The sequence below is a fragment of the Macaca mulatta genome, chromosome 3, assembly GCF_049350105.2.
Source record: "Macaca mulatta isolate MMU2019108-1 chromosome 3, T2T-MMU8v2.0, whole genome shotgun sequence".
Classification (NCBI taxonomy): Eukaryota; Metazoa; Chordata; class Mammalia; order Primates; family Cercopithecidae; genus Macaca; species Macaca mulatta.
Window position 1 is genome coordinate 179,769,662 of NC_133408.1, and position 27,753 is coordinate 179,797,414.

Genomic DNA, 27,753 nt, shown 5'->3' on the forward strand with positions numbered 1-27,753 from the left:
ATAGACTGGGGGTTTAAACAATAGAAATTGATTTTCCCACAGTGCTGAAGACCAGAAGCCTGAAGTCAAGGTGTCAGTAGTGTTGGTTTCTCCAGAGACCTCTCTCTTTGACCTGTGCATGGCTGTCTTCTCCCTATATCCTCACATGGTCTTCCCTCTGTGTGTGTCTCTGTCCCAGTCTCCTCTTCTAATAAGCACCCCAGTCATGTTGGATTAGGACCCACCCTAATGAACTTATTTTACCTTAATTATCTCTTTTTTTGAGACAGAGTCTTGCTCTGTTGCCTAGGCTGGAGTGCAGTAGTGCAGTCTCAGCTCACTGCAACCTCCGCCTCCTGGGTTTGAGCAATTCTCCCTGCCTCAGCCTCCCAAGTAGCTGGGATTACAGGTGCCTACCACCATGCCTGGCTAATTTTTGTATTTTTAATAGACAGGGGGTTTCACCATGTTGGCCAGGCTGGTCTCAAACTCCTGACCTCAGGTGATCCACCCGCCTCGGCCTCCCAAAGTCCTGGGATTACAGGCGTGAGTCTCCACTCCCGGCCTTAATTACCTCTTCAAAGACCTTATCTCCAAATACAGCCATCCCTCAGTATCTCATGGGATTGGTTCCAGTACCCACCCTTGCTCAGGACACCAAAATTTGTGGATGCTTAAGTTTCTGATATAAAATGGCATAGTATTTGCATATAACCTACGTACATCCTTCTGTGTGCTTTAAATCAACTTTGGATTACTTATAATACCTAATACAATGCCTACACATCACTTCATGTACATGGATTCAATGTAGTTCTCTGTACAGGGCAAATTCAAGTTTTGCTTTTCGGAACTTGGTGAAATTTTTTCTGAATATTTTTGATTCAGGATTGGTTAAATCCACAGATGCAGAATGCCCAGATATAGAAGGCTGACTGCACAGTTACATTCTGTAGTTCTTGGGGTCAGGATTTAAATATATGAAGTTTGGGGTGGGGGGCCGAATTCATCCCATAACACAATATTAGGCTACCAACCACTGGTGGCTGACTGAGAAAAAAATGAATGACTGGTAGAACACAGAAACATGATGGCAGGCACGCTCTTGGAAGCAGCTGTCCTGGCACATGCTTCTGAAGGTCTTTCCTTTTCCCCCTTCCCTCTCCCTCAACCCATACAACAAGGGTCCAGATGAGTGAGTCTGTCAACTCCGGGTCCAACCTAACCAATCCAGTCACACAAAACCCTGTGCCATGAAGTTCACACATGATACTAATTACCAAGAAAGACTAGGCCATCTCCGGGAAGCGTGCCTTGTTTGTCTTCAGGGAATCCTCGCTCAGTAGGGGGACTGCAGAACACACAGAAGCCATTGAGTTGTGCGTATGATGATGACCACATCGTAGCAGGTACAACTGAGCCACCAGAGCTTGCCCATCTGCTCCCTCTGGGCCCTGGCCATGATTCTTTCTATCATTGCCTGTGAGCCTTTATATTCTTCCTCTGTATCCTTGCAAGAGCAGCCTCCTAACTTGTTGGCCATCGATGGACTTTAACCAGGGTGTTTGTCATGGACCTGTATTGCCACCAAGGTGGCTTTGACTCTCTGAGTCCTGACCCTCTGCTTGCTACTTCCCAACAGGCGTCGGGTTTGGAGTTCAAGTCGGTAGCCGACAGCGTTCTGTTTTTACGTGACAAAAGATGGGAAGAGGTCAGAGGTGCCCTGATGTCTGCTTTCAGTCCTGAAAAGCTGAACGAGGTAAGACATGAGAAATGCAAACTCTCTTCTCTTACTGAGCAGGTTTCTTCTGTCCAAATCGTGATGAGAGCCAGTTCATGTTGCATGACTTGCCCAGGTGACACATCGAAATGCCTTGCCCACTGGGACCTTCAGACCTCTCTATTATGCAGAAAGCACCACACCCTGTGTTGAGTATCTTTCATTTCTCCAGCCTCCCACATCCCCAGTTGCCATAAATGAATTGTGAGTCAACAAGTACACAGGGCATTCGCCTGTGTCCAGAGATAAAGCTTGAGGCGCTTTGGGGACCCCAGGAGGAAACTGTAAGTGTCTGCTGGACTGTCATGCATAATGGATCACCTGGGGATCTGGCTACAATGCAGGCTCTGACTCAAGAGGGCCAGGGTGGCTTAAGAGTCTGCGTTTATAACACCCTGCCAGGTAATTTCATTGTTTCCGGACAGTGAACCACACTTTACATAGCAAGAAACTAGAGAACAGCATGAAACAAAAGTGAGTTGCCAATCGAATCTTAAATAGGGAGGTGATGGCAGTGAATGACTGGGGAGGAGTGGGCGATCATGGCAGGCAGGAACACCCAAGTTAACCTCCAGGCCAAGTTCAAGGGAAGGGCAGGCTCCACAAGATGCTACCAGCTCTCTAGGGCCCTGGACACTCTCTTTTCCCTACTCAATGACCCACTCTTTCCTATCAGCTGTGCACCCAAAACCTGGTGTTTGTATGGATCCAGACCGATGTCTCACACACCAGATCCTGACTGCTGTGTTTTGTATCTGAGCCTGGCAGCTCAAAGCTGGTCAGGCTTTGGTGTTCGCTGTTCTGAATTCTGCAACCACAAGGGAGAGAGAACTTGACCCCTTATGATATGAAGGGGCTAAGGGGCTTCTTTAGTTCCAGTCTCAGGTACACAGGCATCTCTAGAGCAAGGGAGTTTCCAAAGCTTGGCTGGAGTGCCCTGGGCTTCTGCCATCCACCCTGTCTGGATGTTCCAGAGTAGCCTGTCTTCAGTTCAATAAAAATGAAAGCTCCTTTTAGCTTAAGCTCAAGATGCTCACCCATATGGTCCTGATTGAATTCCTATAAATCTTCTGAAGTCCCCCAGAAGAGGAGGGAGTTCCACACCTCGTAATATCCAATTAAACACACTCAGAAACTAGTGATCCCTCCCATTTTCAATGAGGTTTTGATTTGCATTTCCATGGGTAGCTGTTGGTGTTTGGGGGCAGAGCCTGCCTCTGTACGCAGCGCCAGCTCACACTCACAGCTCAGAGTCAGGTTCCAAGGGTTGCCCATTTAGACTAACACACTGCCTCTTCACCACACTCCTGCGAGATAAATACTGTCATACTTATTATTACTAACCTGGTTTACAGAGGAGGAAACTAGGCACAGAGAGATTAAGTAGCGTGCTCCCAGTCTCATAGCTAGTAAGCAGCAGAGCCAAAATCAGAATCCAGCTCCAGAGCGCTCTTCGCGTCTCTGCCTGACCGCTTGCTACCTCCATGTGATTTTCCAGTGGTGCTCGGAGGCCACCTAGGACTGTGCCAGGGGCTGTCTGGAGGGTGCAGGAAGGGGAAGTATAGCAAACGGGGCCTTGGTGGAAAGCTGGGGGGTGGGGGAGGGTCAGAAGCAACACTTCTCTATTTTCTGCCTAAGTTTGGAACCAACTGAGGTATAGAAACAGGTTGTAGGCAAAGGAAATAAAATTTTCTCTTATCTTACTGGTAAAGCTGTTTGAAAGATAGAGTCCCCATCTGATCACATGGGCTTGCTATGCTAATACTTCACCCAGAATGGGACAATTGCAGGGGGGTGGCAGATGCCATCGGGGCTGGCCCGTGGCCCACATATGCTCAGTTCCTTCCTCCCAGACTGGGTCTGATACAGCATAGACAGCAGGAGATGCAGTGACACAGATGCAGCCGTTGGTCAGTGGGGTCCACCAGGATTACTTGGGGGACTCTGAAAACTGTTGCTGCCTGGGCCCCACACCTAGAAATTCTGATTCAGTTGGTTTGCTTTGGGATGCAGCCTGCGTTTGAGGATATTTTTTTCAGGCTCCCCAGGTGATTGTCATGTAAAGCCAGTATTGGGAACCACGACCAGCAGAAGTTCCCCACGAGGACATGCGAGGAAAGTGGCTCCTGCTTCCACTGTAGCCATTAGCCCTGCTCACTCCGATCTGTGTTCTCTATTGAGGATTCACGGGAGAATGGGAAGGAACGGCCTGCATCTTAAAACTAAAACCACTGCTCTAAACCATGTAGACAAGCTGCATGGGATGTGCCCCTTTTTCACATCCAACCACTAAAAGGTTGAGTTAGCCAAGAGAAGGCCAGGGGAAGAGAGGAGAGGTAGGTGAGCCTAGGGCTGGCATCACTAGCGTATATGTCTTTATTCAAAAGCAACGGCTTCACCACACTATAGAAGTAGAAAGAACCTTGTGTGTGAAAAAGAAATTGGTAAAGAGTATCTGAGAAGAGAATAAAAGAGAAAGAAAGAAAAGTAAGCAAGGAAAGGAAAATAAAGTTTAGCAGTCCTGGGCTATGATTCTTTGATAAGGAATTTTATCACGGTCTAGATTCCTTTAACCCCTTACAGGGGATACTCCAGAAAGTGATACATTGTCATCTCCCAAGCAAATCCAGTGCTCTTGAGGTCCAGTCTTCTCCCTATAGTCCAGAAATCAAATGCATAGTGCCTGAATTAATTGCAGAAAATAGAGTTACTCAATCTGTCCACAGCATTAAGATGCCAAGAGAAGTCAGGCGAGGTGGCTCATGCCTGTAATCTCAGCACTTTGGGAGGCTGAGGCGGGTGGATCACCTGAGGTCAGGAGTTCGAGACCAGCTTGACCAACATGGTGAAACCCTGTCTCTACTAAGAATGCAAAAAGTAGCCAGTGTGGTGGCACGCACCTATAACCCCAGCTACTCAGGAGCCTGAGGCAGGAGAATCGCTTGAACCCAGGAGGCAGAGGTTGCAGTGAGCCAAGATCACACTACTGCGCTCCAGCCTTGGTAACAGAGTCAGACTCCAAACTCTATCTCAAAAAAAAAAAAAAAGAAAACCAAGAGGTAAGAGAGAGATTTCATCGAGCCCATTATTTACCACACACTATCAATAACCTTGAAATTCCCTTGAAAGGCTTTTTTTTTTTACTCCATATAGTTCAATTTAGGTTCTTGGGTTTCCATTTGAAAGGATTCCATCCCAGAGGCAGGAGTAGTTAACTTTTTCCCCACCTCTGGGGATTTTAGACCTGGCGAGTTGAAGTTTACTGGGAGGCCCCGAAGGAGACCCTTCAAGAAGAAGCTGGCTGTGCAGATGGAGCTCAGGTGGGAGGGGGAAGAAAGATGGTCTTCAAAACACAGAGACGTGTAGCATATGTGTTAGATATGGTTCTGGGGAGAACCATATTTAAGGGAGGAGCGGAGGAGAAACCTATAAAGAAGACTCAGGAAGAACAGCCTGAAATGGAAACCAGCAGAATGTGGAAGGGGAAAGCATTTCAAAGAGGAAGGAGCAGCCAGAGGTGTTAAATGCTGCTCACATGGAAAGAAACACGAGGACGAAAAAGTGCACAGCAAAGATAATATTTCTGAAACGTGAAACCAATGTATGTCTGTTTCATGCTCCATAGATCGTGTTCCCTGTAATTTTCTCTCACCCAAGGAATCAGTGGCACCCACTGCTCCTGAAGGTGCCTCCGAGGTACACAGTAGGTGCTGTCCAGAACAAGGAAGTAGTTGCTCAATTTTGAACTGTATGTTAGCAAGCTTTATTAGGAGAGGAAAGAGTTTTCCTAATTCCAAAAGCAGCTTGCCTTTGCATATGAAGAGCAGGGGAGCTGAGGCTCTAAGCCGTGGTGTGGACAGGATGCAGGAAATGACAGGGGGGCTGCTTCTAGGCGGTGGAAGATGGGTGGAGGGGACAAAATGAGAAGTGTCCTGTCTTCTTCCCCAAAACCTCCTGGTTTCTGGATGCTTCCTCAAACTTTAATCTCCCAGCTGCCTTTGCTGTCTAAGTCACTGGTTCTCAAACTTTGTGGGACCAAGGGCTGCATGAGAATCACCTAGGACCGTTGTTAAAAATACATCATTTCAGCCACCCCAAGATCTATAGAATCAGAATTTCTAAGGGTAACTGAGAATATGCATGTCACGAGTTGCCTGAAAAGATTCTGCTGAGAGCCAGCGTGGAAAGCCCTGGCGCTGTGAGTGTTCCTGTTGGTCCCCTCTCTGACCATCTCAGACCAACTGCATCTCCAGGCTCGAGGGACCTGGCCCCTGAACCCCCACCTCCCCACTGCTTTATTTTTCTCTGCGGAACTATCACTAGCTAACATTCCCCATTTTGTTTACCTGTTTGTTGTATGTCCCCTTCTGCTAGACGGATGCTTCAGGAGGACAAAGGCTTTTTTATTTTTTCTTATTTTCCTTATTGTTAACTGCACACACTAGGTACACAACAGACATTCAGGAACAATTAATGAATGGATGGATGAAGAATCAAAGAACTGAGAAGCTTTCTACCTGTTCTACCTAAGGATACATGATGAAACTAAGCTAAAAAAAGTGAAAGGGAAATAATTTTATCAAGAAAAAATTAAATAAGAGGATACAGCAAACTGGCTTTTCCTTTAGAGAGTCACAAATATATATACATATATGCATACACATACACAAAGTCACAGACACAAAGAGGAAAATGAGTCACAGAGATAGGAAATAGCTCAGAGCGTCTGAGCCACAGATACTCGACTATGGGTACCTGAGTCTGTTTTCCTGGAAATAGCTTTGAAATACCAGCATCTCTAGTCCTTTCTGAATTTGTAAGTAGCCTTTGGACTTTTGTTATCAAACATCACAGTTTATTCTTGAAATAAAGGTTTGTTTCCCCTTGGAATTCTGAGGCTTTCTCCTTTAGAACCTTGCAGCCTAAGTCCCTCTCTACCTGTGTCTTTAAGTATGGTCAATACTCAAAAGTTCTGGATGGTGTTGTCTTTATTTATGTGGCTGTTCGGTTGCCTCAGTCAACAATGCTTGAAAGTTGCTTTAAAATGAGCATCATATCATGAAGCCATATTTGTATTTAAATTAAAATTGGTTTTTTTGGTTTTTTTGGGTTTTTTTGGCTTATGTCATCCCAGGGATAATGCAGAGCAACAGAGGACCAGGGAAAATGTGATTCATGCATCCCCAAGTCAGGAAAAAGAGACTACTGGAATCATAGCCAGTGACAAACAAGTTATTGGAATTCATAGAAAAGGATGGCTGAGCATTCCTGGAAAAACAACTGACTTGGTGGTGGTGGTGGTGGTGGTGGTGGTGGTGGTGGTGTCGTTAGGGAGGATTTTGTCTGATTAACCAGCCAGAGTTTTCACTCCATCCCCCAAAGAATTAATGTTTTAAAAAGCACAACTGTAGATTTAGATTTTCACAGTCTTTTGCTAGATTGCTTACCAAAGGCTATTAGTGAGTAGTAACCCTGGGATTGTGTAAAACTTATTATGGATCAGGGAATAAATAGGCTTAATTTCAGGAAATAAAACTGGGGCTAAATTAGTACTTCTCTGAGGGAAAATGTATAAATAATGTGATCCCCTGAGGACCCAGGTTAGCACTAGCTTTATTTTGAAATTTTATAACTCATCTGAAAGAGAGCGAACACAGTGGAATCTATGTATTTGTATATTCCTCCAAGCTGTTCTGATTTGAAAGATATTAAATCAATAGGAATAACTTTCTGAGACTCTTGTGAGATTGTGTAAGTCAGCACAAAAGAGGCAGGTAACCTTCAGTGTAAGCAAGAATAAAAGAATACATTTAGCAGAAAGGCATCTAAACTGTACTTATATGATGATGAATTTCAAGCTATGAATTCCTATCAGGGAAAAGGATTTGAAATATGGAGGACCAAAAAGGCCCCACAGTCAAATGATTTGGTGAAATATTACAAACTATATTCTTCAAGATTCACCATGTACCTGAGCATATGAAAGGCTTGAGAAAGGCCTGCAGTAAAGAAACCTGCTTAACTTTGTTTGTTCTGGGCTCAAATAGGTTTTCAAAAGGAGAGAACGTGGGTTGATAACTTCATGGTTGGCTACTGAGAGAAATGAGTCTCTTAAGCAATTATCCTTTGCAGGTAGCTTCTATGAAGAACCAAATTTTTGAGTGCCTCTAGCAGAGACTAAGCTTCAAACTGCATGAACCATGGATCCAATCCAATATGGCAGCTTGTATGTTCTCCATTCTCAAAGCCCATTATAAATGATGGGCTTTCTTCATTCACCCAGATAACTAAGAGCTGATGGTACCCCACTGAGCAGATATGGGAGACAATGAATCTTTATAGACGAGTGCCTAAGGATGTGTCACTCAAGAGTAAATGAGCCAATCATGTTGCTATGCATAGGGACTCAGTTAAAGAAAAGTCAGATAAACTGGGAGGCTGGTATCTTGCACAGCACTGATCCGGCTCTCTGCCTAATTTTTCACTTTTCATCCAGATGTTCCCTGTCAAGAAGGCACAGTCAATAATGTATGAATCTTAAAGGCAGAGGCAGATGTGGTTATTACTCCCTGTAGGCCTTTCCTGACTTGGAGACGACATGTTACTGGAGAATGAGTACAATTTTTAAAAATTTAAGTTGATATAGCCAGCTTAGGAGTAAATGCATTTCAGTGCAAAAGTCTTTTCAGAATTACAGTCATCGTCACAGTTTAGTTTGGCCTTTAAATTTTCACTGTAAACTCTCCAGACGGTCACATACAGGGGCTTCTAAAGCAGAACACGCTTCCCAGTAACACTAGAGCAAGCAGCCTTCTTTAGGCGGCATCCATTTCCAGCAGTCTATTTTTAATATTTGCTTTTATTTCTTAATCCTCCTGAACAATAAAAATGAACGTCGTCATAACCAAGTGTGGCTGCAGTCGTCAATACTTCAGAGTCCAAAAATACATTGGCCTTGCCTGACCAGTTGCCCATTTTCCAGAATATCTGGATATTTATCTAGCAGCGAGAGACCATTATCCTGAGACACAGTCGTATTCCACTGACACCTAATCTGCTAATTAAAATCAGTATCATGATGGACTGTTTAAATTCTGGTTTAAATGTTCCTCTTCCATTTGCATTTAAAAGAAAACACACTCCTCATCATGGGCACCCCATCCTGGGTTATAATTTGGCTTTCCTTTGCCAGAATTATAATGTCACTCTGACTTGCCGCTGGTTAAATCTAAAAGAGCATCTAAATGTACCTCACAGCTTGGCTGTTGCTTGGCAACACCAGCAGCCACCTCCTCATTGGGGTGACTTCTAATTGGTCACAAGTCTTGACAGGAGCCACTGACTTATTAGAAATGACACTTGATTATTCACCTAGATGGCTAGAGCTGATACTTAGCAGCAGGAAATTTTGCATAAAAATGAGCCGTGGATGTTTTTAATATCTGAGTGGCTTTTAGCGATGGTGTGGTGGAAGAAGGAAGTGATAAGTTTCATTAGTGGGAATTAATTTTTCATTTGTTGGTCACCAGTTTAGAGCACTTTAAGACATTAATTTTTTCATTTTTTAAAAAAACCAGAAATATGTTTAAAGACCTTCCCCCACCCCCAGCAGCTGACCTTTACTTATTCAGAAAACCCTCCCCCGACATCAGCCCCAAAATATTGCCCGCAGGTCCACCAAGGGCCAAATCAGATGAAATGTTCAATTTATAAAGATCAACAAATATTTATTAGTTCCTGTTAAGGAGTTTATAATGTAGAAGAGAAACAAGGTACATAAATCACTGCATTATTACCAATCATGGAAGGTGGTGACAGAGCTGGGGTCCTGCTTTGAGCATCAGAAACCGCTTTGGTAGGGAGGGAGCAGCGAGTAGCACTGGAATTGAGCCCTGAAGATTTTGCTGTTTTGACAGAGGGAGAAGGTGCATTGCAGGTGGAATGAGCTGCAGGAATCAAGGCATCTGGACAGAAAAGTACAGGGTGTGTTCAGGGAATAGGGGAGTACAAATTGGCTGGAACACAGAGTACATGTAAGGGATTAGTGAGAGAGAAAGCTGAAAAAGTAGGTTGAGGCACGTAGAGTTCACTGTTCTGTGCCGAGGGAGTGTTTGGTGCACACTTCACTAGAGCTCGAGGAGCTATTAAATACTTGAAAGCGAGGGAGTGGCCTGCTCAGAACTCTGTGTTAGGAAAAAGGGTTCCATTTCAGCTGTTTAGCCCCCAAGCCAGCCATTTCCCAGACCCATGGGGCAAATCTTTCTGGTGCAGATGAGGGGAACTGCGAATTGACTGGAGGAGTCTCCTCTTTGCAGTGGCCCCAAGTAGGGGCAGGCTCCCAGGGGCCATGTTATGCCATCAAGGCAGCAGTGCCCCCTGTGGCTCTTCTGAGTCCTTCTTCGTGTGTGGATCAACAAGTCACCCACGCTACACACCATCAATGTTTGGGGATCATCTCTGTTTAGACGAACAGAGTTATGCAAAAGAGACCCTCCCCTTCCCTCTCTCTGTGTAGGAAATATGTTTTCCCTAGCACTCAGCATTGTCCAAACTTTCAGGAACTCCAAAGGCTTAAAGATGGTGGGTTTTCTCTTTCTCAAGTTTATGACATAAGATCTGCGTAGACTGACCTAGAAGTGAATAAACTAAGGAGCAAAGGAAATGTGGAGCCTGATTTTGGTGGGACAGCAACAAGCCAGCAGTCAGGAGATCTGGGCACAATTTGAGCACAAAAATAACCAGATTCTGCCCTTTAGGTCCCTATGTGTTCTGAAGTTGATGTGTCAAAGAGATGACAAAAGGCTTTCTTAGGAATGGGATGTGTTGCTGAAAGTACATGGACCAATGATCTGACACTTTCCTGCGCTGAGCTAGGAATTTGGCTGCTGTCTCCATGGCCTCAAGCAACTGTCTCCACCTGATGCTTTGTGACCTCCTGGGAATCCAGTGGAAGGGGACATTATAGCTCATTACGATCAGTCTTTCATTTAGGGGTGAGGACCCACGTTCAGAGAGATTCAAATGCCAGGCCCAGAGTAACACCTAGGACCAGCATGAGTCTCAGCTTTCTCCTTCAGAGCCAGTTTTCAGCAAACCACACGGTATTCATGCTAAGAGACAGTGCCTCAATCTGTTTATGTTTCTTGGATACCTTCTATGTCAAGGCTCTCTAGGAACATTTGATCAATCAGTCATCATACAGTTATTTCTAGAAAATCAACAGAATGGGGTGCACTATACTCATTCCTGATATAACAAATGCCAAAAACCTCATTAATCCATGACAACATACAATAGTTACCACAAAAGAATAATATTGAGAGTGTATTAGTTATCTATTGCTGTGTAACAAAATTACCCCAAAACTTAGTGTAAAACAAACCTTTGTTAGCTCATTGTTTCTGTGGGTCAGGAATCCCGGCATGGCTTAGCTGAGTGCAGAGGCTGAGTCCAGAGGGACTGAGAGCTGAGTCTAGAGGGATCAATGTGTCTTGGAGTAGTAGTCAAACTGCTGGGCTGATCTGTGGTCTCATCTGAAGGCTTGAGTGGGGGAAGATCTGCTTCTAAGCCTTGTCACATGGTTATTAGCAGGATTCAATTCTTAATGGTCTTTAGAAGATAAGAATCTTGTACTGTGTCCTTCAGTCAGTGGGGATCTACAAAGGTTTCAGCAAAGCATCACTGAAATAAGTATTTTTGGAAGATCTGACCAGGCATGATGGCTCATGCCTGTGATCCCAGAACTTCAAGAGGCCAGAGTGGGAGGATCGCTTGATTCCAGGAGTTCAAGACTGACTTGAGCAACACAGGGAGACCCTGTTTCTACAAAATATTTTAAAAATTAGCCCGCTGTGGTTGTGTGTGTCTGTAGTCCCAGCTATTAATACTTGAGGGCCTGAGATAGGAGGACAGCTTGAACCCAGGAGGGCAAGGATGCAGTGAGATGTTATCATGCCACTGCACTCCAGCTTGGTTGACAGAGTGAGACTCTGTCTCAAAAGAAAAGAAAAGAGGCCAGGAGGCTCTTTCAAAAAACTTTCTTTAGTACACCTGGGTGTCAGGCTCCATTGAAGTCCTAAGACTACAAAGATGCTTAAGCTATAGTCTTTTTTCTCAAGAAGCAAGATGACAACCATATTCCAGGTGACAAGTAGCAACACCTGAACTAGGAGGTGACTGAGGAGATAAAGATGAAGGAACAGATGCAAGAAAGGAAGCAATGTTAACATGATGAGGTGAGAACAGATGGCTCCAATGGGGAGTTGTCCCTGAGGAACAAGAAAAGAGGAGAGAATGATTCTAGTAGTCCAAACCAGTCTTGGAGGATGGATCCCTCCAGAGGACAACTACCATGTTTGCACCACTCCCTGCCTTCTTTGCCAAGTGTTTTACATATTTTGTTTCTAATCTTTGTCACAACTCCGCAAGGGAGGTATTATTTTCATTTTTGCAGATGAGGAACTAGACTCGGTGAGGTTAGGCAACGTACCCAAGATCACACAGCCAGAAAGTGTCAGAGGGAGGAAACCTACTGATTTGCAGTGCCTTTGAGTATTTGCTATGCTTGGGGCAAGTATTCTCCAACAAGGTCGAAATCTTACACTCAAGGAAGGAAACTCAGTGATGACATTCTGGGGGTCACCCAAAATGAGAGGAGAAGAAGACCTTTGAGCAGAAACTCTCAGCCCTTCTTGGTCATTACTCTCTTTACCCACTCATCAGGCCCTCCCTCCTTTTAGAATTCACTCTATTGCCCTCTGTCTGCACCTTGACTCAAAATTTCACAGACACAGTTGATAGAAAATCCATTAAAAAAAAAAAAAAAAACTGGTGCCCATCAATGACAGACTGGATAAAGAAAATGTGGTACATATATGGCATGGAATACTATGCAGCCATATAAAGGGACTAGATTATGTCCTTTGCAGGGACATGGATGGAGGTGGAGGCCATTATCCTCAGCAAACTAACACAGAACAGAAAACCGAACACCACATGTTCTCACTTACAAGTGGGAGCTGAACAATGAGAACACATGGACATAGGGAAGAGACAACACACACTGAGGCCTATTGGGGGGTGGGGGGAGGAAGAGCATCAGGATAAATAGCTAATGCATGTGGGGCTTAATACCCAGGTAATGGGTTGATAGGTGCAGCAAACCACCATGACACACATTTACCTATGTAACAAACCTGCATGTCCTACACATGTATCCTAGAACTTAAAATAAAATTTTAAAAAACTGAGTACTTTAATTATATAATAATCTCCAGGTTATGCAGAACCTTCCTTCCTTCCTTGGGGAATTTGCTTCTCAGGATGGGGATGGTGATTTCCCCTGAATGGTTACCACTGGTTACCAGAGAGCTGCTTGGCCTCACACTGGGCATCACATCTACAGGCACAACCAATGTGAGAGGTGAGAGGAACGAAATGGGAAACTTTCTCCCCTCGCTTGGTAGCTGCACTGTGACCCCTATCTTTGTCAGCTTGGGCTGTCATAACCAAATACCATTGAGTGGGTGGCTTAAACAACAGACTTTTTTTTTTTTTTTTTTTTTTTTTGAGATAGAATCTCACTCTGTCGCCAGGCTGGAGTGCAGTGGCGCGATCTTGGCTCACTGCAACCTCCACCTCCCAAGTTCAAGTGATTCTCCTGCCTCAGTCTCCCGAGTAGCTGGGATTACTGGCACGTGCCACCATATCTGGCTAATTTTTGTATTTTTAGTAGAGATGAGGTTTCACCATGTTGGCCAGGCTAGTCTTGAACTCTTGACATCAAGTGATCTACCTGCCTTGGCCTCTCAAAGTGCTGGGATTACAGGTGTATCCCACTGTGCCCAGTCCAGACATGTATTTTCTCACAATTTTGGAGGCTGGGTGCCAGCATTGTTGGTTTCCAGTGAGGCCTCTCTTTCTGGTTTGTAGGTAGCCGCCAGCTTGCTGTGTGCTCACAAGACCTGTTCTTTATGCATGAGAGAGACAGAGAGAGAGGGAGAGAGAACAAGCATGAGTGCTCTGGTGTCTCTTATTATAAGGACACCAATCCTATTGGATCAGGGCCCCATCCTTGTGACTTTATTTAACCTTAATTACTTCCTTAGAAGCCCTAACTCCAAATACAGCTACACTGGGAGTTGGGTCTTCAATGGATGAATTTTGAGGCGACTGAAACATTCATAAATCCCTTTTTTAAAACCTGATAACATTAATATTTTATCTGATTATAAGGGTAATGCATGTGCATTGTGAAAAATTTGGAATAAAACAAAAAATAAAAATCACTCATTATCCCATGAAGAAGATGAAATGTAACAACCAAATGAGTCTTTTAGTAAGATCTGAGTGATAATAGCATTGTGTATTCATCTGTGCATGTGTGTGTGCACATGCCACGTTTGCCTGCTTGTTCAAAAATCTAGGAGAAGAACTGCAGGGTTTGTGGATTGTATAAAGATTATGCAAGCCCATCAAAGAGAGCTTTTGTTTGTATGCAACTCATGTAAAAGTAAATATTCCGTAACTGCTGTGTAAAATGCAAAGAAGAAAACCTGAAATAATGGCTATTGGCCAACATACAGATTATGCTCCGCTGTCTTATAATATTTTCTCTGCATTGCTTTTTAAAACATTTTTCATATTACATGCCCCATCTCATATCACATTAACCCAAATAAAAATGTCATTATCCATTCAGTTCGACAGACAGCAGGCAGAGCATAGCAGAAAATTACAGTCACGTCAGGCAGCAACAAAGGATTCTAATCAAAGGCACGTAGAAGACCCGATGGTGGGCAGCTGGCCTGGGCTCCCTTTCGCACTGTCCAGGAATATGTTTGGATTCAGAATGGGTGGCCCCCTCTTTATACACAGGGCTTGCCTCTGAAGAGTTGTGTGTAAATCACATTTTATGTTCCCTCTCTTTTGTTATGTTAAGAAAGCTTCAAGCTTGATATCTAAAAAGACTTCCTTTCAAACAGTACATATCTATATATGTGTAGATAGATAGATAGATAGATAGATAGATAGATAGATAGATAGATTTTTTTTTACCATGTTACTATTCCTCTGAAATAAATCTAAAAGGTATTTAGGTTTATGGGATTTTATTAAACTAGGGTTCACTTGTACCACTAAACTTATTAAGATAATTGAAGGAAGATAACCAGTAAAGCTAGTCATAAAAAGGTGGCTTAGACTGTACTGACCTCTCCAACGTTAAGGGTAGACTGAGACTTCTTGGAAGTTGGAGCCCAGAGGCCATTTTAAGTGACCCATTTACATACCCTTTTGCACTGATGGATTATTAAATCGATGGTTTGTGCGAATTTAGAAAAGCATGCAGTAGTCATGAAGCATCAACACAGAGATACTAAGAATAAATCAGGATAGTCATACTTATTTTTCTCTTTTGAGTGGACTTCCAGGTAGGTAGATGAGGTAAATCACATTTCTGTTTCTGCAAATCATTTGACAAAGTCTTCCCCAGCTGACTCATCAGTAAAGTGGTGCCTGGCTGAGTATTTACTTAGGTGCATGCAAAGTTAGCCCAAGAGCCAAAAACAGTGATGATGAATGATTCTGTGGCTACCTATAATAGCTGTCCAGTGGAGGGCCACAAGGGTCTGCACCGGGGCCCGTCTACAGACTGACCAACTGAAGGAAGGCTTAGAAGGCACACTTACTAAATTTCAGACAGAATGAAGAAAGAATAGCCAGTGTTGCAGGTGCTGGGATTTTTCTTTTCTTTTCTTTTCTTTTTTTTTTTTTTTTTTTGAGATGGAGTCTTTCTCTGTCACCCAGGCTGGAATGTAGTGATGCAATCTTGCCTCACTGCAACCTCCACCTCCCGGGTTCAAGCGATTCTCTGAGTAGCTGGGATTACAGGCACCTGCCACCACACCCAGCTAATTTTTATATTTGTAGTAGAGAGGAGTTTCACTCTGTTGGCCAGGCTGGTTTCAAACTCCTGAATTCAAGTGATCCGCCTGCCTTGGCCTCCGAAAGCACTGAGATTACAGACATGAGCCACCACGCCTGGCCAGGTAATGGGATTTTAATGAGTGAACACATCTTTTGCTCCCCAATAGTGTTCAAATACCCCGCGCTCCAAGCTCTGTGGCTTTATGAACAGCAAATCCATTTTCCCAAGATGGCCCTCCCTCCATGAGCCTTGGCAACAGGGGACTCATGCGTCTCATATGCTCTGCCGTCTCTCCACTTGGGTGTGTTATGCTCTGAACGTTCTGCTCCTTGAGCTGTTGTTCAGCCGTCCGTAGCGCTGTCCAGGCCATTGCCCCTGCCTTGGTTACCGCCTCCACGTGGCAGCCTTCATGCAGCCATTGCAGCTCTGACCTACAGGACCCCCTCACCCGCCATCTACAGGACCCACTCCTTCAACAGCAGAGTTGGGCCCCTGGTGACACAATTCTTTCCTTACACCCAGAGCCTGTGGGACTGACTCGGAGGAAACTGCAGAGGAGAGGGGTCCTATAAAATTGCATGTCCTCCCAACATCCCGTCAATAGCCACCCAGCTGTCCCACTCTACCAGGTGTCTCCAAGCACCTGAATATTCCAGAGAAGTTAAGAGATCGTTCTGCTCAGAACACAAGGCAGGACAACTAATGCCTTTCTAATGAATGGGCCCTAAAAAATCGAAGTAGCAATTGTACATGGTTATCATCCATGGAAAAAGACCTTGTGGTTTTCATTAACCTGAAACTCAATATTTGCCTGCATTGTTTGTCTTCTAAAAAAGTCAACATAAACCTGGCTTTGCAATTGACGTGTAGGGTACAGATCTCAGGAAGTGATTCATTTACCATACACCAGTCCACACTTGAAATACTGTGTTCCACTTATGAGGCCACCTTTAGGAGTGACCCTGATAAAGATGAGAGCAATAAGGCAGGAGAGGTGTGTGCAAGCCATATGGTTCAGCCCCCCATTGAAAGTATGGGGGCAGCCAGGCACAGTGGCTCACGCCTGTAATCCCAGCACTTTGGGAGGCTTCAGTGGGCGGATCACAAGGTCAGGAGGTCGAGATCAGCCTGACCAACATGGTGAAATCCCATCTCTACTAAAAAAAAAAAAAGAAAAAAAGAAATACAATTAGCCAGGCGTGGTGGCACACACCTGTAATCCCAGTTACTTGGGAGGCTGAAGCAGGAGAATTGTTTGAACCCAGGAGGCAGAGGTTGCAGTGAGCCAGGATTACGCCACTCTCTCCAGCCTGGGCAGTGGAGCAAGAGTCTGTCTGAAGAAAAAAAAAATAGAAGGAAGGAAGGAAGGAAGGAAGGAAGGAAGGAAGGAAGGAAGGAAGGAAGGAAGGAGGGAGAAAGAGAGAAAAGAAAGAAAGGATGGGAACAGTTGTCTAGGAGAAGATGGGGAGCAGATAAGACAGGTACCTGCTGTCTGAGCGTTGAGAGCACTGTCACAAAGAAGAGAACAGAAATGAAACCAGCAAAAGATTGTTAGACGAAGTCAGATTTTGCCTCAGTACAACAACATACCTTCTGACAAGCAGATTAACTTTATAACTTTTCCCAGTGCCTCAAGACTTTAAGACGAAGGAGTGGGTATTACATAATCAGTATGATTCAATGATTCGTTCATTCACTTAATAAATAATTACTATGTGCCAGGCGCTGTTCTAGGTGCTAGGATTATAAAAATGAAGAAACAGACTAAAATCTCCCTGACCTCGAGAACTTAATATTCTAGTGTCAAAATTATCAAACCTAAACATAGATTACATTTTATATATTCCGTGAGAAATGCTCAGAACGATGTATTAGAGCACGTTGCTTTAGCTGTGATGCTATTCTACAATGGGCACCGAACAAAATAATGCTGCTTGGTATTTTCAGCTTGGCCTTTTAATCATGCAAGAGAGAATAAAAGGTCACATGGGTGGCCGGCAGGCTCCACAAAGAATTCCGCCCACCCGTTTGTTGAAGCTGAGGGGTATCTATGTGAATCTTCATTATGCCATTCCACCTTTCTGTGTAGGTTAGGAATTTTCTAACATAAAAGCATTTTCCTATTAAAAAAAAGAAACCTAACAATTGCCCTGTGTGGGCATAGGAAGCATCTTGAAGCCAAGGTTTTCCCAGTATTCGAAAGCTTAGTGGCTTAAGCACAAACGAATAACCGTCCATCAGGAATGCTCTATAAATAATTTCTGTGTTAAATAAGAAGTTGAAATGGATGACCTTAGGTTCCTTTGGATACTAAGATTCAGTATTCTAGTGAAAGATCTAAAATACAATTGGAACACACAAGCGTAAACTCGGGTAATTCCAGGGATGGGGCATATGGATTAGGCTTTCTTTGCTCGCTAATGCGAACCCAATGTCATGAAACTGAGCACTGATTCTCAGTTTTGTCTAAGCACTTAATAATCGTTTTCAAAATTATTTCACCGTATTCACTGTAAATCTGTTCTTCTTTTTTGCTTCCAAAGATAAAAAATGCTTAAGCTAAAATAGACATTTAGAGCTATTGTATTTCATGAATATTTGCAAATTTTAGGATCTTCCTCTTGAGTCTTAGCTGTGTGAAAAATATCTTCCAAACGGTGTTCATTTTCCCAGAAAGCACCACATATAACCTCTTCATCTGCAGCCAATTTAGGTGTACTCCCGGCATGGTGCCCTAATTACACCTTTGTTATCCATTATCAGATGACTCCCCTCATCAGCCAAGCCTGCGACCTTCTCCTGGCTCATTTAAAACGCTATGCAGAATCTGGGGACGCATTTGACATCCAGAGGTAAGGCTGCTGCATTACAGATGAGAAATCGAGTTTTTGAATCGCTGCTTCTTGTAACTGTCCATAATTGCTGGACAATTACCTTGGGACTAGCAAACAGTGGAAACGCTAGAAGCTCATAAAAGCATGGATGGACTGATTAATAAACAGAAAAGAAACCCACTTAACATGGGAAAGAAATGTGAGCAGAGCCAGGGGATGTGCGTCCTGTTGAACCTGTGGATGGATCCACCCTCTGACCTCCACAGACCCAGGAACAGGCAGGACAGGCCTGCGCCAAAGGACAGGGACGGGGGCGGGGGAAGTTCAAGCATTTTCACTTCAAGAAAAATTGTGATACGCCTCAGCCCCGAAGCCATGACTTAGTGGTGGACACCAAATTTAAATAACTGATTATCTGGCTTTTCATCATTTTGTAACTAAAAGGTTTTTATTTTAAATAAACACCTTTAGTCTAAGTTTGTCCAACCCACAGCCCGCGGACCACAAGCAGCCCAGGATGGCACTGAATGTGGCCCAACACAAATTTATAAACTTTCTTAAACATTGTGAGATTTTTTTGCAGTTTTTTTTTTCTCATCAGCTATCGTTAGTGTTACGGTATTTTATGTGTGGCCCAAGACAATTCTCCTTCTTCCAATGTGGCCCAGGCAAGCCAAAAGATTTGGCCACCTTTGCTTTAGTCATTTTATGCCAAATCATGGCTTACAGCAGATAAAGAATAAAGTGGGATGGTGAATCATCCAGAAATTGACTCATTATTATCATTGCTAATCAAATAATAACATAATCATCACCAACACTAGTATTGCACCAGTTTACACGGTCTTTTCATCCACATTCTCTCTGATTATTATAGGATGCATGAGTTGGTTAAAGATAAGGTGGCCTCATCAGCTATAAAAGCAAAGTAAATAACCCTTAAGATCCTTAAATCTTCACCCATCAGGATCAGATGAAATCACGTTCAGCAGTCTCATTCTTGTTTTCACTCTAGCAGGGAAACGTATAATCAATTGTAGAAATGTTTTCAATAAAAGCAGTGCAAATTTTAAAAGTCATTTGGAAATGTCATGTATTCCTTAATGATAAGTTAGTGGTTATAGAACTTATGTACAAGAAGAGTTAAGTGTGTGCCTACACTGAGAACAAAAATTGGCCTTTTAATTGTAAAAAGATATTAATAACCCAGTTTTTAGCTTTTTGGGAAAGAACTTAATCTGACTACTCCTATAAGAGAGCAAAAAGGAATCATTCGAGTTTAAAATGGCCTTTTGAGGGGGCAGCTTTCCCAAAGCCTAAGAGGTTAAATTTTCTGGCGCTCCTGCCAGACACTTTTCCTTCTGTTTGTTTCTAAAGTGCAATGTATGTTTTATGTAATAATATACAGATGTTCATGAAGCCTGCCTTAAAGTTGGCCTTGTATTTATTTGAGTGCTAAGAGCCCTTGCTTTTTGTTTGTTGCTATTAAGAAAACTGTAAAATCATTAAGAGGAAGAGGGAGACAAAGTTAATAAAGCTAGATAATTAGGTTGTTAATTCATCAATGACAATTTGATGTCTATCAATTAATCATTAGATTCTGGCCTGAGCTGGGCTGTGCGGAGCTTTGAGTACAGCATGTAGGCGTTCGGTCACCTGTCTGCTCTCCTTCCTAGGGAGGAAAATGTAAAGTGTCCTTCTTAGTACTTGGCTGTGTTCTGGTTGACCGCGGCTGCCTGAAGCTCGAAGGTGGAAGAGGCGGTGCCCTCCTCCCCTCCCAGGTCTTTGTTTAGATGAGCTGGCTACCAGGTCTTCCTGTCTCCCCGCGCTCTGCCGTCACTGCTCAGAGTGCCCCATCCAGGAGCCCCTCTCCCTCCACCTCACCACAGATCTGCAGAAGCTCCTCTTCCTTCCGGGCACATCTGCAGGGCTGGGTGAGCCATCCTAGGCAATTCAGGCCCTCCTCCTCTGGAGTGGGGCATTGTGGGTAGCCCCTGCCAGAGTCCTTTCAAATCCCTGTGTTCCCATCTCCCGTAGGTGCTACTGCAATTACACCACAGATGTGGTTGCCAGCGTCGCCTTCGGCACCCCGGTGGACTCCCAGCAGGCCCCTGAGGATCCCTTTGTGAAACACTGCAAGCGTTTCTTCGAATTCTGCATCCCCAGACCTATCCTGGTTTTACTCTGTAAGTGCAGCTGCAGCCCGGGACGCGGCGATGACTCCAGCAAGTCGGGCAGACCCTATGACAGCTGGGTCGGCTTTTGGGGCTCTGTCCCCGCCACTGAGAAAGGGCACTCGGGGTGTTCCCCTGCAGAGGCTTTGTCTTATGGAGCCACCGGGTTCCTCTTGCCACCCGCCTAGAGCCACTTATTCCCAGTGCTGTAGCCCTGGCATCGGTGGTAAGTGGTCCACCGCCATGGTGAGAACAGTGGGGACGCACTGTGTTAGGCACTGGGTGTGCGTTGCCTCACTTAGTCCTAGTAATCACCCTATGAGAAAAATCTTCTTGTCCCTATTTCTCAGGTGAGAAACAGGCCTAGAAAGGCCGAGCTGAGACTGGAACCCAAAGCCTTTCATTTCCTAGGGCATCTTTGTTTCCTCCAACAAAATCCTCTTCACAAGACTTCTCCACTTGAAGCCCAATACACAGAAATCCTGCGTGGTGGATGAGGAGTAGGTTACCCAATGCATGGGGACTGGTCTATTTATTTTATTTTATTTTTTACTACTTTTTTTTTTTTTAGATGGAGTTTCACTCTTGTTACCCAGGCTGGAGTGCAGTGGCACGATCTTGGCTTACTGCAACCTCCTCCTCCTGGGTTCAAGCGATTCTCCTGCCTCAGCCTCCTGAGTAGCTAGGATTACAGGCATGCAGCATCACGACCAGCTAATTTTATATTTTTAGTAGAGACAGGGTTTCTCCATGTTGGTCAGGCTGGTCTCAAACTCCCGACCTCAGGTGATCTGTCCACCTCGGCCTCCCAAAGTGCTGGGATTACAAGCGTGAGCCATTGCACTGGGCCTTATTTTATTTTTATTGTAGAAGTGAGATTTTTGCCCTCTGGCCAATTCTAGCGTCTTCTTGCCTTTATAGGAGCATTGACGTGTTATGATTGGTATTGATTATTGCCATGATTTCTAACCATTCTGCTGGGCTGGTAAATTCCATTCATTCCTTGACCAGTTTCATTCCCATTTCTGAGCCAATGTCCACTGGAGCCCCTGTCACCCCACTGGCTCCACCCTGAAATCGTGGGCAGAGTCACTCTGAGTGTCCAGCAGTCTCTTCCTTCACCCTTTCCACCGCTCCTGGAGGCAGCCCAGGCTACATCTGCACCTTGTGCCTCAACCATGGCCCAGGCCCGTGGGGCAGGTGGCTCAGTTGTGCCATCCTTTCTATTCCACCTCTCTGCCTCTGCAGGGCCCTCCTGCTGCTGTGTCGCATTGGTTCGGACTCTGGCTCTTGAAAACGGGCCCGTGCATTCTGAGAGCATGTGTGTCTGGAGATGTTCTCCCCAGCCCAGCCCCCATAGAGCCCGGTGCAGGGTGAATCCACCATGGAAACTGAGAAGCTGAACCCAGCCAGTGCCCCTCTCCAGGGCAGATGAAGCGTCCCTGACCCTGGCAGCCCAGTCCCCAGCACATGGCAGCAAGGGGGCCCATGCTGCACCCAGGGGCCGGCAAGGGAGGGACCCACCGCAGCGACAGCCAGTATCCTTGTCAGCAGCTGCAGTGGCAGCTCTTGGGAACAATTCAGGAGGTCGTTCTGGGGACAATTATCCACAAGAAAAAAAATGCAAATGACCAGAAAGTTTGTAAAAAGTACATCAGCTTCCACCACTTGCTAAGGCTTGAAACAGCCTGTAATCCTTTCTCTCTTGATGAAGTACGAAGACCTTAAGCTCCATCCCCGGGACCTGAAACATTAATTTGTAAGGGTGAACTTGACCTCTTGAGAGCCAGATGGAAGTGCAGACTCGATTAATTGCACAGATGTTTATTGAGTGCTTACTATGTGCCAGGAATGGTGAGGAGTACCGAGAGGGAGTGAGACATCGCCCTGCTCTCAGAAGCAGCAGTGCGGCGGGGAGGGCAGGACTCAAAAACGGCTCCGATTCCAGGCCCGCTTTCTCTTCCCAGGAACAGGCGTCTAATGGCCCTGGTTTATTATCACCCCCTTTTCAATGCCACTTTTGTCTTTCTCTTTCAAGTATCATTTCCATCCATAATGGTCCCACTGGCCCGGATTTTGCCCAATAAGAACCGAGATGAACTGAACGGCTTTTTTAACAAACTCATTAGGAATGTGATTGCCTTGCGGGACCAGCAAGCTGCCGAAGAGGTAACGTATTTTAATAGGACACAGCCTCGAAATGGAATGGAGCTGACTTTGGCATCACTGTCTCGGTTCTTTCCCTTCCCTCTCAGCCCCGCACATCACACCGTGCTATCCTTCAGCAATCCACCACTTACAACTTCCAGGGACAGTGGAGAGAACAGAGGAAGGTTGAAGAAGGTCAGACAAGAAAGGGAGGGTGGGACGGCAGAGAGGAGCCTAGAGCAATGTGTACGTCCTTTGACACAGACAGGTAGAATTAAAGCCGCCCCCAAAACTCTCTCTCTAATGCAAGCATCACCCTAAGCACAGGTTAGAGCAGCCCAGAAGAATTTTCTGGGTAAATGTGCCCACATGCAATTTTCATGAGCACATTCTTTATATTGAAAACCCAGCAAGATGGGTTTTCATGTTCCAGCATGAACAGCATGCTTATTAGAGAGTTCGGCAACTGTCAGTCAACCCCACACGATTCGTGTGAGACCTAGCATTTTCTTTCCTCCTTGCAGATTTACACTATGCATGGCACATAGTAGGAATCAAGTAAATATTTGTTGATTGAACTTGGTTAAAATAGAAAGAGGAGTTTTCAGTGGGAAGAAAGGCATTTCAATACTGGATATGCGTATGCATGTGTAAATCTGGGCTTTAAAGCCCTTGTCGCATTAAAGAAAGTTACTAAAAAGAAAAAACAGGGCTGAAATGGCTTTTCCTTAGCTGACTCGTGCAAGATGCAACTTGAAAAGGGTTGTCTCAAAGACTGGATGGCTCAGAGGAATTGGTGAGGTCCAATTGTGAAGGCATTGGCCTGGAATGAAATCACGGGTCAATTAGTGGCTTGATACACTGGGCAGCCTTGGGCAGCAACCGTGTCCTGTGCAGCTTCACACCCTGAGAACTGTGCAGCAAACGTGTCTAGATCCAGAAGGCATGGGAAGGTATAGGCAAGCTTGCAGCCCCCTCAGCCCACACCACTGTGAACTCAACTCACATGTCCTTGGAGGTGTGGGAAGAAGCAGCTTAACTGGCATCACTGGCCCGGCTCTGAGGCCTAAAAGGACAGAACATTCTGATCCAGGTTCATGTGTCTCCGCAGAATGAGGATGGAGCCGGGGGAGGAGGGATAAAGAAATAACCATTTTCAACCTTCAACATCGCTACGAAGGGCCACCTTTTGAGAGTGTTCACACACACACACACACATGCGCGCGCACACACACACACACAGACACACACACACACAGACACACACACACACACAGACACACACACACAGACACACACACAGACACACGCACACACACACAGACACACGCACAGACACACACACACAGACACACACACACACACGCATCCCTAGCCTGGCTGTGGAATCAGGCTAAAAAATTTAAAACTGTTGCACCGAATGACTTACTAAGAGGTGAGAGGTTATTAAAGATCCAATTACTGGGATTGCCTAGAGCTTTTCCTTTTATAAACTCTAGTGCCATTTGTTTCAAACAATGAGCTGATCTGAGAAAAGCCTCCCAACCACAAATCCAGGACAGCCATGTCAAGACAGAGCTATACGGTTACTAAGAAAACTTGCTTTAAAACCATCTAAAGTCTGTATACATTCCATCAAGCAGATGTGTGTTTGCGCAGTGAAAATGTGGCACAGATGTTAAAAGGTAAATATTTTTCTAAGCTCAAGCCGATGGGTGGATTAGACACCTACATCTATCAGGGTGCATATTTTCCTTGGATAGGACCATAAACCAGCACCGTTTCAGTCCTCAGTGGGCAGTGTTCAGATAGCCTCCCTGATGCAGTGTGAATAAAAGAAACCCATCTATACTAATGTTCCTCTCCAGCGCACGGGCCTTAGAGAGTGGCCTTTCCTCTGGCCTCTGTAGCTGGAGGTTAAGACAGATTTCTGCAAGACTCTGACAGCCCTTTAGCAGCCTGTCTGGGCTGGGATAAGAGGAAAGGATGCTGGCTGCAGTTTTGCCCGTGGAAAAATACCCAGTGCAGAGGTGGCTGTGCCCTCCCTCCCATCATTACTCCTACACCACCTCAGCAAAGCCACAGCCAAGCCTCAGGGACCACAACGGTATCATACCCCGAGGAGTTTCAGAGGGACTGACTGAGAGGTCTGGGGGTGCTCTGGGGTCCTGTGCTGGTGTCCCAGAGCTGAGGGAGCAAAGCATGCTCACTTCCCCTGCGTGCCATCTTACCTGACCCTGCCCCAGCTCTGCTCCATAGAAGCAGGGCCAGTAGTGGGACCACACCAGCACCCAGACATTGACCAAGCAGCAGAAAGGAAGCTGGAGAAAGCCAGCCCTTGAGGATGTCGTTTGAAAATCAGAACGAGCAGGGCCAGGGTGGAATGAAGCCACCAACTACCCCTGACCCTTCACCATTTTCTTAGCTACTACAACCCAGCAAGCTGATGGGAAGCTGAGGCCTTGCTTCCTTAGACTCAAGGTCTGTGGCGCCTGTAGTCTTAACCTTGAGCACTGCTAGGATCCCAGTAGGCACCTTCCAAAGTCACAAGGCTGGGGCGCAGTAGAGCTACAAAAGTGTCAGCATCCAAGATCCCCGCTCTAAAGAGCATGCACTTGTCATCAAACTCAACACACCCATCCTCCAAATGCATGCACTGCATTACGTTTTTATCTGTTGAGTCATGGACTGCACATCTAACATGTGCTCAGCACAAAACTAGGCACGGTGTCAGGGGTTGAGGGTGGGGACCTGCCCTGGAATTGCTTATAATCTTATGGAGGAGAAAAAGCAAACACACAAGAAACAACAACAATCTTAAAAGATGGAATCATCAGGAGGCCAAGGCGGGCAGATCACCTGAGGTCAGGAGTTCGAGACCAGCCTGACCAACATGGTGAAACCCCTCGTCTACTAAAAATACAAAAATTAGCCAGGCGTGGTGGTGCACGCCTGTAATCCCAGCTACTCAGGAGGCTGAGGCAGGAAGATCACTTGAACCTGGGAGGCAGAGTTTGCAGTGAGCCAAGATCATATCATTGTACTCCAGCCTGGGCGACAGAGCAAGACTCAAAAAAAAAAAAAAAAAAAAAAAAAGATGGAATCAGACACTCATGTGTGTGGCATAGATTATTAATTTAATCAAAATTCAGAGGCCAATGAATTGAGAAAATGCTGCAACTAGCACAGTACTTTGAATGAAATTCTAATATTTTTCTGTTGGTGATTCTGATGCTCTCCTTTTGCCATTTTAGTCCCATAAACTTCAGAAAACGGAAATGTGTTGGCTGTCTTTCATGACGTTAAAGAGAATTTCAAAGAAGGGATGTTCTAGGAATAGGCTCTGTTAACACAGAGGCAATATAGAAACACTCCTATTGTTACAATGAGTAATAGTGAAAATATGAAGAATGTGCAAATGACTGATAAAGGAGGTAGGGAAAATGGAAAGAAAGCTCTAACTACTTAAATGGGGGTAGGGGATTACTGAGAAAAAGAGGGAACCGATGTGAAGATCTGATATGAAGGCTAGGGGATGAAGAAGGCAAAGCCTGGAGACCTTGAAGACAGGCACCGCCAAACTAGTCCCCTCCCCTTGCCCCCACTTCTGTTAACTTTCTACTGTGTGAGCAAACCTGGTGGCTGCCCATCTAAGTTCTAAGCTGCACATAAGCGAGCAGTACAGCACATGCTTGGTTTTAAATCTATGTGATGTTTTCATTGTTTTATTGTTGGAAAACCAACCACCAACCAACAGTACCAAAATGCATAAAGTAAAAAATATAAGCCCCCTCCTGGTTTCCCTGCCTCCTCCAGCTCATTGTGAACTGTTGGGTGGGGGCATTGCTAGAAAATGTCTATGCATAGACAGATATAGGTGATGATATATTTAGTACATTTGCTGTTTTTGCAGAAACGAGAGCCACTGTGCATACTGTTCCATGACCTGCTTTGTTTTACTTACCAAAGTGGTTCAATGACTTTCAAATTAGCCCAGATAGAATGGCCTCTGCCTTGCTCAGGGCAGCAGCCCAGGCTGCTCTTCAGTGCCCCAGAACCTGCCTGACCGGTGCCATACTAAGCGACATTCAGGTGGCTTCCAGGTTCTCACCGTCCCAGATAACCCAGCAATGAGGAACCTTGTTCCTACTGAGCTCTTCAAAAGCTACGCCCATCTATCTTCCTCGTTTGTTCTCCAGGAAGCCTCACTTTGCATGACTGTAAGGTCAAAATGTACATTTTCTTCCTTTTGCCCCTTAGAGGCGCAGGGACTTCCTCCAAATGGTCCTGGATGCCCGACATTCTGCAAGTCCCGTGGGCGTGCAAGACTTTGACATGGTCGGAGATGTCTTCTCCTCTACCCGATGCAAGCCGAACCCTTCCCGGCAACACCAGGCCGGGCCCATGGCCAGGCCTTTGACTGTGGACGAGATTGTGGGCCAGGCCTTCATCTTCCTCATCGCTGGCTATGAAATCGTCACCAACACACTTTCTTTTGCCACCTACCTACTGGCCACCAACCCTGACTGCCAAGAAAAGCTTCTGAGAGAGGTGGACCTTTTTAAGGAGAAACACGTGAGTACAAGTTGGGTCCAGTTACCCATGGGATATCCGTAGGACAATTGATGTTGTGTTTGTGGAAGTGAAACTTATTTTTAATAACTTGCTAATATCACATTCTAAGCTTATAAGATGAAATAGGGTCATTGTTCGGCTTCTCCCGCTCTCCGGGTTAGCAAGTGAAATGGAATGTTGAGAACGACAGTCACAACAAAAAGACAAATTGTGTGTGCACCTTCGCTGTCTGGGGTAGTCCACGAAGCCAGGCCTGGCTGGAGGAAGCTGTGGAAGCTCAGGAAGGAGTCAGGCCCAAAGGGCAGGGTTCGGGAAGGAGTTATGGCTTCCCAATAT

At 45.1% G+C, this 27,753-nt stretch overlaps 1 protein-coding gene across 2 annotated transcripts in view; it reads left to right on the forward strand.

Moving 5' to 3' along the window:
* TBXAS1 (thromboxane A synthase 1) overlaps positions 1-27,753 on the forward strand; it is a 194,930-nt gene that overhangs the window by 104,726 nt on the left and 62,451 nt on the right. For both annotated transcript variants that reach the window (XM_015135045.3, XM_001109275.5), the window contains exons 5-9: positions 1,622-1,738; positions 18,450-18,538; positions 20,558-20,706; positions 22,733-22,863; positions 27,103-27,417. In XM_015135045.3, coding sequence (XP_014990531.1) covers positions 1,622-1,738; positions 18,450-18,538; positions 20,558-20,706; positions 22,733-22,863; positions 27,103-27,417 — 801 coding nt within the window. The remainder of the gene's footprint in view (positions 1-1,621; positions 1,739-18,449; positions 18,539-20,557; positions 20,707-22,732; positions 22,864-27,102; positions 27,418-27,753) is intronic.